General features: G+C 43.4%; 1 protein-coding gene across 6 annotated transcripts in view; it reads left to right on the forward strand.

Annotated features, from left to right (window-relative positions):
* Positions 1–13,742, forward strand: part of LOC138963216 (synaptotagmin-like protein 5) — a 139,643-nt gene that overhangs the window by 96,045 nt on the left and 29,856 nt on the right. Inside the window, exons 1-4 of one of the 6 annotated variants that reach the window (XM_070335274.1) lie at positions 3,791–3,883; positions 5,879–6,168; positions 7,280–7,366; positions 11,848–13,317. The exons of 4 other annotated variants lie outside the window; for them this stretch is intronic. In XM_070335274.1, coding sequence (XP_070191375.1) covers positions 6,141–6,168; positions 7,280–7,366; positions 11,848–13,317 — 1,585 coding nt within the window. In that variant the 5' untranslated portion in view covers positions 3,791–3,883; positions 5,879–6,140. Of the gene's footprint in view, positions 1–3,790; positions 3,884–5,878; positions 6,169–7,279; positions 7,367–11,847; positions 13,318–13,742 lie in introns of those variants that run through there. One more of the 6 variants, XM_070335273.1, reaches the window with a different exon arrangement.

Below are 13,742 nucleotides of genomic sequence, written 5' to 3' on the forward strand. Positions count from 1 at the left end.
CCCTGCTACGAGATCGAATTGACACATTACATTACCTGTGTTGTAATAGGAACCCATCATGCTCCTTTCGTCATTGCTTATATGTCTGTTGCAGTAAGGCATTTATCCGAAGTGAACACTATTGGTGTGCCTGTGATTATGTGAACAGGTGATCTGCACAGGTTGTCGAGGAGGGTATATTTGTGTGTTAGTTAATGTGCATGAGTCACCGTACATAGGTGCATCATCAATACAAACACCTACGCTACACGGTTAGAGTCGATAATCAGCTAACGTGAAAGCTAACTTAGAGAGAGATGTGTGTTTGACTGGCTCTGTTTCATGTTCTCAACCTCTCCCCCTCCCCCCCCCCCCTCTCTCTCTCTCTCTCTCTCTCTCTCTCTCTCTCTCTCTCTCTCTCTCTCTCTCTCTCTCTCTCTCTCTCTCTCTCAAGCCTCGATCGTAAATAACAAGTTATATTATCTGATCTTGCATGCTCTCTGTGTCAGCCTCTGCCCCCCCCCCCCCTCTCTCTCTCTCTCTCTCTCTCTCTCTCTCTCTCTCTCTCTCTCTCTCTCTCTCTCTCTCTCTCAAGCCTCGATCGTAAATAACAAGTTATATTATCTGATCTTGCATGCTCTCTGTGTCAGCCTCTGCCCCCCCCCCCTCTACTCTCTCTCTCTCTCTCTCTCTCTCTCTCTCTCTCTCTCTCTCTCTCTCTCTCTCTCTCTCTCTCTCTCTCTCTCTCAAGCCTCGATCGTAAATAACAAGTTATATTATCTGATCTTGCATGCTCTCTGTGTCAGCCTCTGCCCCCCCCCCCCCCACTCTCTCTCTCTCTCTCTCTCTCTGTCTCTCTCTCTCTCTCTCTCGCTCTCTCTCTCTCTCTCTCTCTCTCTCTCTCTCTCCCTCTCTCTCAAGCCTCGATCGTAAATAACAAGTTATATTATCTGATCTTGCATGCTCTCTGTGTCAGCCTCTGCCCCCCCCCCCTACTCTCTCTCTCTCTCTGTCTCTCTCTCTCTCTCTCTCTCTCTGTCTCTCTCTCTCTCTGTCTCTCTCTCTCTGTCTCTCTCTCTCTCTCTCTCCCCCTATTTCTCTCTCTCTCTCTCTATCTCTCTCTCTCTCTCTCTCTCTCTCTCTCTCTCTCGCTCTACTCTCAGCCAACGAACAGCCTCTGCTCTCTCTACCTTGACCTCCCTATGTCACTCTCCTCTTCTTCGTTTCTCTCCCCTTCATCTCGGTTCTCTTTGGACCCCTCCATTGCCCACCTCTGACCCGAAAGCCACATCTTTCTCCTTCCCTGCTTCTGGGGATCAAGATTGATCGAACAGTCCGCTTGATAGACCGACAGGTCCAGCGAACTCAATGGATTAGCTTGACCATGATGGACGTTAAAAGTCTTGACCCGTGGCTAAGGTCGTCACAAGAACATTGGAGCGATCATTCGCTTGGGAACTGAAAAGTCAGCAGCCCTCTCAAAGTTCAGAGCATCTTTTTTATCGCAGTGAAGATAAGAAATGATTTAGTATTTTAACAATTTTCCCTTCACAGGAGAAAAAGGTTTTACTGCCATGAAAGCCTAGATGGATTTATCGTGGAGCGATCGTTCGCTTGGGAACTGAAAAAAAACAGGAGCCAACTTAAAGTTCAGAGCATGTTTTCACTGTGGGGAAGATAAGAATTTATTTACTAGAACAATTCTCAATCTTCACGCGTGAAAAAAAGATATGCTACACATGAACCCTGAACAGATTTATCGTCGTTTCCATGATGATCTCCACGGGAAGGAGAGTATTTTGTATCAATCAGTCTTGATAAAGCGACAGGTCGAGTGAACCCTATGAGTTAGCTTGACTATGGTGGACGTCGGAATCCAAACACAGAGAGACTGCTAACGTTCCAAAATTCAGAATTAAAAAAACCAAGAATGGTAGGTAATTGAAACGTTTATTATTGACAAAATAAAACGTAAATGTGACGTGTTGTTTGTCAATAATACACGTTCCAATCACCTACCATTCATTTTTTTTCTTTTTTTTTTATCATGGTGGACATTGTTATAGCCTTGACTTGCACGGGACGTCATTGAAACTGACACATTTAATTAAGTATGGGCCTACACGAGACGCAACGAGATAGGATGGGAGAAATCGTTAGCTTCCAAACTAAGAATCGTTTCAGAAGATGAGCTGCAACTAAAAGGGGTAGGGGGGGTTTGGCGGGGGGGCACACCGTCTGAGAATATAATTGACAATATTTATATATTGCAAAAATGGGCAGAAAGCGGCGTGACATTACTGTTGAAAACAAAGCTAGTGTCGTTGTCAAGGATTTTCACTTCAAGGATTCGCCTGTAGAAAATCATTCATTTTAGATTAGATGGTGAGGCGGTTGGTGGTGAGGGGGGGGTGTTGTTTAACCAACCCAAACTTTTAATATCCCTACATTTCTGTGAAGGGGAGGGAATGGAATGACACATCTGTGAAAGAAAGTGTTGCAATTATCAGTTGTCTTCGCCTCAGGGCTTGCTGGGCAGAAAATAAATCAGTCAGAAGAGGGGTAGTAATTAACGGGGTTTTTTTCTCCGGGGTATAGGGGTGGATGGTGTGTGTGTGTGTGTGTGTGTGTGTGTGTGTGTGTGTGTGTGTGTGTGTGTGTGTGTGTGTGCGTGTGCGTGTGTGTGTGAGTGTGTGTGTGACCTAACCTGACATTTCATTTTCATGCCTAGTAAAACAAGAAAATTTTAAAAAAGACTGGGAGAGGGGGGAGGGTGGACTGCGTGATAGTTCTGCGAAAGACAATAATGCAGGTGACAGTTATGTTCACTTCAGTGCTTATTAATTTTGATCGATTTCCAGTCATTTACCAGATGCGCTGTGACTTATAAAGGGAGGGGAGGGGCGGCGGAGTGGTTGTTACCTAACCTGAATATATCATATTCACACACATCAGAAAAGGCAGCGTTATGCCATGTCATTTAATTTTACTTCAAGGCTTCTTTGGTAGAAAATCAGATATTTTAGAAGAAGAGTTGCAATTAAACGGGTAGATTGAGGATGGTGAGGCCAGGGAGGGGGGTGAAGGAGGAGGAGTCACTTCCCTTGAGAATGTTATATTCATACACAGCTGAAACGACAAGAAACCTGCATGACACTGTTGTACGTGAAGAAAAACAATCATATTGTCGGTCTCACTGTAGCTCTAAAAGGGACAAGATTAGGCATCGCCTGAAACCTTCATCCCTTTGTTCGAAAGTTTTGAATCTGAGTCTTACTCAGCAGAAATTCATTTTGAAATGGTGACCTGTAGTTAAAGGAGTGGTGGGGGGGGGGGGTGCTCATCACAAGCTTGAGAATGGAATGCATACCAGGAAAAAGGAGCCGTGACACTTGAATGCAGGAAGATAATGTGGTTTGTCAGTTCTTGAATTTTTTCTTCAAAACTGTTGGCGGGGAAGGGGGGAGGGGTGATATGGGATGCGGCGTCAAACACTTGCACGCATGAAGATAATGTAATTTGTCAGTTGTTGTTTTTTCACTTCAAAGCTTTTTTTGGAGGGGGCCGGTGGAGGTGGGGTGGAGGTGTCATCCAACCTGCCATTGCAATATTCATACATAGCACAGAAGAGGGAAAATTAACGGAGATTCAGATTACTTCCACACTGAAAGCCGCATTGTAAGTCAACCCAGATAAATTTCAGTGTGTCCCAACCCGCACCAGCTGTTACAACATGTGAGCATCCTCCCCTCCCTCTCCGCCCACTCGTTATCTACCTTGTTGCCTGTGTACACTTTTCCCCCCATTGGGCTCTTGTTGAGAGGGGGCTAAATAGTGTTCGTTTATTCGTCGTCACGAGCTACGTGTGATTATGTGTGTTGGAGTGCCGTGAAGTTCTTCACAGGTTTAATATTCATTGCTTTGTTTCTGCTAATTGGATAAAACTAGGACTATTGTGTAGTGGGCGGGGGGGGGGGGATGATGGTGGCATGCAGTGTCACACATTGACGGTGTTACATCGGCGTTTCTGGACTGAGGAAGCTTTTATGGAGAATATGTAGCAAGCTCAGTGTATAGTAACGGTTGGTTCGCTCACTTAAAAATGTCAGTGTTTAATCTTGGGTAGATTGTCGAGAGTTTGTGTGCAGTTAAGTTTAGTGTTGTCTTGGACTTCGATTTGAACTCAAAATGCTTTCATGGTCTGTGTACGTCACAACTGATACCAGAAAAGAAAAAAGATTTTTTTTTCTTAAATTGATAAAGAGGGTGTTGAAGAAGCTGACACAACTACTCAAGATGAGGAAACGCGTTTGACAGGTTGGAGGGGATTATAGGCGATTGTTAATCGTTGGCGTTGTTTTGAAATTTCGTTTGTCCTGATAAAGCTTGTTGGTCGTAGAAGCTATTCAGAGACAGCATTTTTCGTCTAACGTTTTCTGCTGCAGGTGTATGAGTAGTGTAGCTTTTGCTGTTATATTGCAACATATGGCATTGGATTCAAGTGTCACAACGACATTGACATGTCGACCAGTAACAGGAAGTGAAAGAGATAACTGGCAACCTGATAACACCTTGTTGATTTTTTACGTTTCGGATCACCCCAGTGACCAGCAAGAGAAAAAGATGAGAAAAAAAGGAAAGAAAAAGACAGAAGAAAGAAAGTAAACCAAAGGAGAAAGAAGATGAACGCAAATTAAAAGAAAGATTTTTTTTTAAGTAAAGCGGGCCCTATCTTTATTATAAAGGGAGCACCGTACCATGCCTACAATATCTTTTGAAGGCGTGCAAATAAAGATTTCTGGCTTGTGTGACAGATGTGGACCTATGGACTATCACTGGGTGTATGAAATTCTTCTTCGTCCGAATTGTTGACTGAGCTCGTGATTTCGTAATCCTGTGCAGACAGGTGAATTGGATTTTTCGTGGGCAATTTTCTTTCTTCCTCCTCCGTATTCTCATTGATTCGTTTGAAGTATAATGAAACCTCACTGCTCACACAAGATTGGATTTTTCGTGGGCTTTCTTTCTCGAAATACAATAACATCTGACTGTTTTCCTCATTGTCGCAAGCATAAGGAAGTGGTTTTTATCTCGATGAAATGAATAGTTGGTGATCATGTCCTAGAAAGCGATATGATTTGGCCTAGTTTCAAATACATTTAGAACCGTTTCAAGTACAATAAAAACTCACCGTTTTCCTCATTGCTTCGAGCGTGAGGAAGTTGTTTTTTTTACGGTGATTGGATTATTTGTTGGTCATGTCGTAGAAAGCGATATGATTTCGCCTAGTTTGAAATAAATTCCGATAAATTTGAAGTACAAGCAAAACTCACTGTTTTTCTCATTGTTGCAAATGTGAGGAAGTTTTGTCCTCTTGATGACAGGTTGATGTGTCGATTCGCTGGAAAGTAATCGCGAACGCCAAGAAGAAGAAGCTGGAAAGTAATAAAAGTTTGCCTAGTTTCAAATGAATTCAGATGCATTTGAAATACATCAAAAACTCTCCTTTACCTAGTTGCAAGCGTCGTCATTTTGTCGACAGGTTTATTTGTTGATCATACGCTCGGAAGTGATACAACTTGGCCTAGTTTCAGACGACATTTTCTTATCGCCATTGTCAGTAGAGATAAACGTACGTTTTCTTGATAGTGAAAAACCGCTTTACTTGACGAGTAAAGAAGAACAGATTAAAAACAGCTGACGTTTGTCCTATATTTATTGTTACGAGTGTTGTTTGAACTTACAAAACCCCATAACATACAGGGGAAAACGTTACTCTTTTCCTTATTCAAGAACATAAAGGGGTCAGTTAAAAAGCGTCAGTTTGCTCGCCAGCGGCATAATATTATTATCGGCGTGAGCAGACAGAATAATGTTGTAATATTGTATTTGTGTTAAGCAAAGGAGCAGACGATAAGTTTTCATATTGCGTTACCGTTGGGTGTGTGTTTAAACCTGTCAACAAAAAACGCAGCGTGCACATGACTAAATAGACCAGATCGACAGTTGGACGTGTGATATTTCACGAAGGAGGAAGAGAGGAGGAGAGGGAGAAGGAGGAGGAATCAGAATTGATGACTGTTACTAATGAGAATGTGCAATCACTTTGATATCTGAGCCGTCGTGTTTCAAGTGTTGGATTTTCTCTGACCGTTTTCACCATGATTGCGTCCTTACTTTGCTGTAACGGTGAGTGGATCGAGTTTTCAACAATCGTTTTCAACTTTTACATGTAAAGTACACGAGTAAGTTAAATGGGAAATGGAAGGAATTGAAGTAGATAGGGTAGATTTAAAAACTCGTTGGCATAATCTGCTTTTCTGTAAAAGTAAGTCGACTTTTGAGTGTTCAAGTCAGATAAGAATGGGGAACAAATTGGAAGTAGTTAGGTCAAGTTTACATTCGAGGGAGAAGCGGCTTTGGTGTACCAGTGAGTCTGTACATTTTAAATTATCATTTTTAAATTGTATAGTGTAGAATGATGTCAGATATAAAATGCTGTTCAAAGAAGCAGCAGTAGAAAAACTCGGCGTGTAGTGAAAAGACAATTGTCAATATCCATATGTTCAGATGATCGGTTCAGTCAGAGTTCAGATTCAACTGTTTGAAAATGTAAAAAGCGATTATAGGATTGTGTATGGCGGACAAATAATGAATCATGAGATTTGCCATGAATGAAGTAGAATTGAATGGTATCTAAGAAATTGAAAGATCTCTATCAACACGCTGAAAGAGGACATTACAAAAGAAAGACTCGGCTTAATCATCACTCATTATTTGAGACTCCGATGTCAACACTACTTTGGGGTATGGTGTTTGACTAGTCTTATAACACAGGACTCAAAACCGTACGGGTAAAAACGATTTTGCATTGGAGCAAGATGGTTTAGAGAGACCATTTTAAAGAGAAAGACAAGACTGCTAAAACGGGATTCAAAACCATACGCGTTGGAACAGTTTTCGAATTCGAACCGGATGTTTTAGAGAGATGTTTTAAATGGATTTACAAGAAGTTTAAAAGATAGAGAATGGATTACCAAGAAGTTTTAAAGGCAGAAAATGGATTTATTACAAGAATGTGTAAAGCAAAGAATGGATTTACACGCAGTTTTAAAGGCATAGAATGGATTTACAAGAAGTTCTGAGGGCAGAGACTGGATTTACAAGAAGTTTTAAAGGCATAGAATGGATTTACAAGAAGTTTTAAAGGCAGAGAATATATTTACAAGAGGTTTTAAAGGCAGAGAAGGGATTACAAGAAGTGGTTACTTGGAGATATCACTGCTTTTGCACATAACAGGGCGGTTTAGCTCGGACTACAATGACTACGATTCCACAGACAAAGGGGAAAGTGCCGATGAGAAGACGGCCATCCGCAACGGTCAAGGTGTGTTGTCCGGAATTCTCTACCATTTCATCACCCTCCTACCCGACCAACTTCTTTTTCCTTTTTTTTTACTGTCCCATCTCTTATTCAGACTCAGAGCCGATCAATTTCTTATTTCATTTTTCCTGCGACATTTATATATTTCACGCAACTACTGCTCTGTACCACTGCATCCCCACTTGATTTTATTATCTGCGCCTCCCACCTTCTCTCACTCCACACACCCCTCCCCACCCCTTTCAATTTGCTCTCTCTCTCTCTCTCTCTCTCTCTCTCTCGCTCTCTCTCTCTCTATCTCTCTCTCTCTCTCTCTCTCTCAACTTTCAGTCCCCTCTCTAAATCTACCCGCTTTTCTCTGGTCTCTTTTTCTTTAACCACTCTTGTCTCTTCTTCTTTAACCACTCTTGTCTCTTCTTCTTTAACCACTCTGGTCTCTTCTTCTTTAACCACTCTGGTCTCTTCTTCTTTAACCACTCTGGTCTCTTCTTCTTTAACCACTCTGGTCTCTTCTTCTTTAACCACTCTGGTCTCTTCTTCTTTAACCACTCTGGTCTCTTCTTCTTTAACCACTCTTGTCTCTTCTTCTTTAACCACTCTGGTCTCTTCTTCTTTAACCACTCTGGTCTCTTCTTCTTTAACCACTCTGGTCTCTTCTTCTTTAACCACTCTGGTCTCTTCTTCTTTAACCACTCTTGTCTCTTCTTCTTTAACCACTCTTGTCTCTTTTCTCTTATTACTTTAACTTGCTCCCTTCTCTCTCTCATTGTCTCTTTTATCACCTTCTCACACGTTTCAGTCCGTCTCTCTCTCCCCTCGCCCGCCCTCCCATTCCAGCCTTTCTATGTATCTTCTCACCTCATGTATACTCTTTACTTATCTTATGCAGACTTCATATTTACTTTGATTCTTTATTTTGCTGATTTTATTTTGATAATCAGCATTGATGTGTGCATATGACGATCGTCTCTTTGTTGATGTAGTTGTTTTGCTTTGTAGGCTAGGTGTGTAACTGCGAGGCGGGTAACACGTGCATACACTGGTGTCCCTGATTGGGTTTGCTTCCATTTTTGTCACCTCCTTTTTCTCTTCGTTTTTGTTCGACTTTATCGCATACTTATATGGTATTTGGGTCCTTTGACTTTTATTTCAACCTGACGTTTGATGCAACAACTGAAAATTAAAAGCGAATCAGAACGATTCAAAACATAAACAAAGCCGGGTTACCTAAAGGATTGTACAATCGCGGAGATTTGTTTGCTCTGCCTCAATACGGACTTTAATATGTTGGTTGTGATTCCAACTAAACATTGTCGTGGCTTGTTTGAGATTACGATGCCAAAGATTGCACAGAGATAGTCTCTCCGTGCAATCTTGGATATTGTTGGTATCGACGTTGCATACTTGGTAGTGCAAAACAGCAGTTCGTCATGCCAATGGTTTCTCCATGTACACATTTTTGGCGTGAGCTGAGAGGAAGCTTGCGTGCAAGGACAATACCCAGAAAGTGAAGCAGAATCTTCTTCAAGAAGATGTGAGATGTCCGGTAATCCCGAAGGTGGGGAAGAATTCAGAAATACAAACTCTTCTTCCTTAAAACTGAAACAACCTGTCTGGAACTGTGTGTATGACAACATTCGCTAAGTAATGAAGCAATAAATAAAACATGTCGAGGAGAAAGAGTTCACGAAATGTCACTGGGGGGGAGATACGGACAGTAACCCGTGATTGAAAGGCTGAAACAATATGTGTGTTTTCCCACTGCCGGGGGGACCGTTGGAATTGGGTTTTAGCGATTTATGGTGATGGGAGTGCGCTAGTTCCTGTTTCGGGCGACGCAGGCTTCGGATGACTTGTTTTATGGTTAATAACGGAAACAATGTTGGTGTGGCCTTACGGAAAGATGAAAGCTCTTGTTCACCAATACGGGTTTACGGGGCTGTCAAACCTTGTGATTTAGGAGTTATTTGGACATCCTTCTCTGGACATTTTTGTCGGTTTCTTATGGCGCGATTCTCTCTCTCTCTCTCTCTCTCTCTCTCTCTCTCTCTCTCTCTCTCTCTCTCTCTCTCTCTCTCTCTCTCTCTCTCTCTCTCTCTCTCTCTCTCTCTCTCTCTCTCTCTCTCTCGATCTCTCTTTCTCTCTTATCAGTTGTTGGGCTTTCTAATTGCGATCCTAGTCTCTCTGTCATGCTCGATCCCAACACCTCCTACCCGTTCGCCATCTTCTCTATTTTCCTTTGACCGGGTTTGGTATTTTGGGCTTTCCACTTCTCTCATTCTTGAACAGTGAATATTTCTTTATGGAAAGCTCGTGTGTCTGTCTGTCTGTCTGTCTGTCTGTCTGTCTGTCTGTGTTCATGGGAGAGAAGATAGACACAGAGAGAGACAGAGACACAGAGAGAGAATTATCTTAGTGGTTACCTTGTTGAAAATCTGTTTGATTGACCGAATTTATTTGATGTGTGACTTTATACTTTGGAAAGGTATAATTTCTGGAACTGCATTGAAACAGGTACATAAAAAATCGTGTTACGTATATACCTACACCTCTTTGTTGTGTTTTCATGTATGTTTGTTGTAATATGAACACGTAGCATGCATATGTTTTGCACTTGATGTCACCGTGTCCCAAAACAATTCACAGTGTCGTTAACACAAAGTTAGTCTCCTTGTTTATGTGTTTCTAACTTTGCAAGAAGCAATATTGATTTTATTCAAAACCTTTTTCTTACCTGCAATAGACGATGTTAGACAAATACTCTGTCTGGTTTGTATGTGCTGTGAAAGAGTTTTTTCTTTTGGAAACATTGAGGGAACCTTTTCCACGTGACACTGTAAGTCAATCACTTACGAGCGGTGTGTCTCTGTATGTATACGGAGATCATGTGTGGAGACACGCCCCTCGCACGTGATTGGCCTATAATGTCACGCGGGAAAGCTTGCCTCAAAGTTGTGGTTTTTTGAAACAGCTCTTTCACGACCCATTGAAACCCGACACAGTTATTTCCACAATGTTTCTATTGAACCTGTCGTACTGCATCACTTGCACATCAGATTAAGATGTTAAGCTTTGCGTAATATGTGTTAAACTGTGCATGCCGTCAGGGCTTTATTTCACGGTGTGCTGAGTCTTGTGATTGATGTCTTGTGATTGATGTCTTGTGATTGATGTCTTGTGATTGATGTCTTGTGATTGATGTCTTGTGATTGATGTCTTGTGATTGATGTCTTGTGATTGATGTCTTGTGATTGATGTCTTGTGATTGATGTCTTGTGATTGATGTCTTGTGATTGATGTCTTGTGATTGATGTCGTGTGATTGATGTCTTGTGATTGATGTCTTGTGATTGATGTCTTGTGATTGATGTCTTGTGATTGATGTCTTGTGATTGATGTCTTGTGATTGATGTCTTGTGATTGATGTCTTGTGATTGATGTCTTGTGATTGATGTCTTGTGATTGATGTCTTGTGATTGATGTCTTGTGATTGATGTCTTGTGATTGATGTCTTGTGATTGATGTCTTGTGATTGATGTCTTGTGATTGATGTCTTGTGATTGATGTCTTGTGATTGATGTCTTGTGATTGATGTCTTGTGATTGATGTCTCAAAAGCAGCAAAGTCGTGTCCATGCATTGTTGATGTTGTTTTTGTTCTTACTCACATTCGCATGAATAACTTTGAAAACGTATTTTCACCTATTGTGTCCACAGTTTTATTCGGATATTCACATTCATCTGCAAATGATGTTGTTACTTGTAACACTTGTTTTCAGTTTTCTGTACTTTGTGAAGTTATTAGGATGAAAACGATAACAGAAATGTGAATGTGGCATTAATCTCTTTTTCGTCAGTTAGGCCAAGAAGAGTGTTTGACAACCACAGACAAAAAGGATAAGGACAACATGGAATGATATTTATTAATTAAAAAATGAATCAGTTTTCTTTATTGAAAGAAATATTATTTTTTATGTTTTTTTAACATAACCATGAGAGTAAATAATCCGTTTTTGGTGATTGTATTGTTTCTTTAAAACGAAGCCAAAGATTTGCTTGTTCAGGCTAAATCTGCAGGGCAGTTCAAGCAGGTGTGTTACTTTACATCTAAATATTCAGTGCACTATGAAGAGAACAGTAGGTTAGTATTATTTACTATAAGAATGCGTTGCAGACCACATAATAGAACTAGCGTTATCCGGCTATATTTCTCTTTTCCATGACCTTCAGACCAAAATAAGACTGGCTTTATCTACCTAGAGTTGTCATGTTTATGCACTAAAGATCACAGACTAAGCAGTGATTCTGTCAAGCTTGATATAGCCATTTCCATGACTACAGAGAACTAAAGACTGGTTTTGTCTTGTGCTGTGGTTGTGTGCCCGGCCCGCCCTCCGCTCAACCTCCTCCCTCCCTTCCCCCCAACCCTTTCCTTGCCACACAGGCAAGCAGCCACTAACGATGTGCTGTGTTCTCATGTGTGCAGGAAATTTGGGGGGTCTGGAGGAGCGGGCCGGCCACAGCAACAACCCCAGCAGAGCCGGCACCGCGACCGCCTCAGCCAGGCCAGGTCAGTACTCCTCTCCTTCTCAAGACACCAAGGCTGCAGGCATCTCCGGACTCTTCGACTCCATCCGCTCCGGACTTGGCGGGGGTGGTGCGGACGATGAAGCGGATTCGGGAGCTGTGGGCGGAGGGGCCAGACCTCCAGGTTGCAGTGTGGTCGTGCAGCATGTGTCGTGTCGGAGACGCAGAGACTCAGGGTCCAGCGCGGACTCGGACTCAGACTCACAGGCAAAGAGCAAAGGCAGGGGTGGAGGAGGAGGAGGCGTCAACAAGAAGGCGTACTCAGAAAGTAACGGCATGGCCAGCCAACCCTTGGCCGCAGGAGGGGGAAGAGGAGCAGGGGGGCGGACGAAAGGACGAGCTGAAGCGGAGGAGAGCTTGGCCCACTCTTTGGGCCACGATTCAGGTGAGCATGACGCACGGTTCAGCACTCTGTCCCACTCGCAGAGCTCTGATGCCTCAGCCAGCACTGTGAAAGAGAGAGGCATGGGAAGGCGGGGTAATGGCAATGAGGACGGCAAAGTGCCCGTAGCCAAACCCAGGCCCAACCACCAGGCCAGAAAGAGCGACCTGCCTGTCAAGCGAGAGGGCCGAAGTCAGAGAAGGGAAGGCGTGGTGACCGGCCCTGTGCCCAGCAGACACAACGCTTCGGACACCGAGCAGCGTCCCAGCAGTAGCTGCTCCTTCACCAGCTCGGAGTGGGGCGAGGTGACCCCCTCTGCTGTGGACAGCCTGCCTAGCCTCCTCGACCAGCCCTCCCCGCTGGACAGAAAGGACGAGGTAGGGTCTGCAGTGGGCACGAGTTCCGGCTATGCCTCTGCGTCCAGAAGAAGCATTCCTGACATCGGAGACGGCAGCACAAACCACAGCAGTCCGCAGCACAACAACAACCACAACCACCACCAGCAGAATCACAAAGGCTCTCCATCCCCGGCCAAGTCCAAATCGCCTGCTTCCAAGCTGCCAGTATTGATGGCGTTCAGACGAGACAGCAAGAGTTCGCTGAACCAAGAACCAGCCTCATCCTCCCAAGCAGAACCTCATCACCAAAGCCACCAGCCCGCTCATCAAGCACCTCACCACCAATCTCGCAACAACAATAACACTGCCACTGCTCACACAGCCGCCCAGAATCTCGTCCGACGCCAGTCCTCGGGTCGTTCCGAGACCTTGAGCTTGTCCTCCGCAAAGACGGCTTCGCCAATCACCAAGATGAGACTGCTGGACCTCGCTAGCAACCGCGCATTGGAGCGTGACGGTAGCGACAGTGTGCAGTCATGGTCCGGTGGAAGCGATGACACCATGAGCCTGGGAATGTCGTGTTCTGGGGTTCCCACCGACGCACCGGTCTTTCAGAAAGTGCACTACAGCAAGCAGCAGCGGAAAGGTTGTGAGTAAACAGAAACAGTGGAAGAAACGTGTGTTCTGTCTTCTTTTTCTTCTTCACCAAAACCGCCTTGGCTTGTTTGCCTGATTTAGTTTAAAAGCGTGTTCTGTTGTGTGGATTTGTTCTGGTGATGCTGCCGTTGTCTGGTTTCTGTTACTTTCTCCTCTTCACTTCTTTGTGTGATTTGTAGGTGGCTAGTTTTACGTGGCACGTTTGCTGTGTGTACGTGTGCGTTGCCTTGGTTACAGTGGATTTTGAGTTTGCTCCTATCCTTATTTTGTGTGTGCTGACACATTGTACGATTTAACATTTTGACCCGTTTTTGGTTTTGGGTGCGTTTCTGTTCTGGTTTGGTTTATTTTGAACATATGAATGTGTTCTTTAAATACTGAATGTACTGTAAGTCTTGGTTGTATAACTTAGATGTA

This window comes from Littorina saxatilis, linkage group LG3 (assembly GCF_037325665.1).
Source record: "Littorina saxatilis isolate snail1 linkage group LG3, US_GU_Lsax_2.0, whole genome shotgun sequence".
NCBI lineage: Eukaryota > Metazoa > Mollusca > Gastropoda > Littorinimorpha > Littorinidae > Littorina > Littorina saxatilis.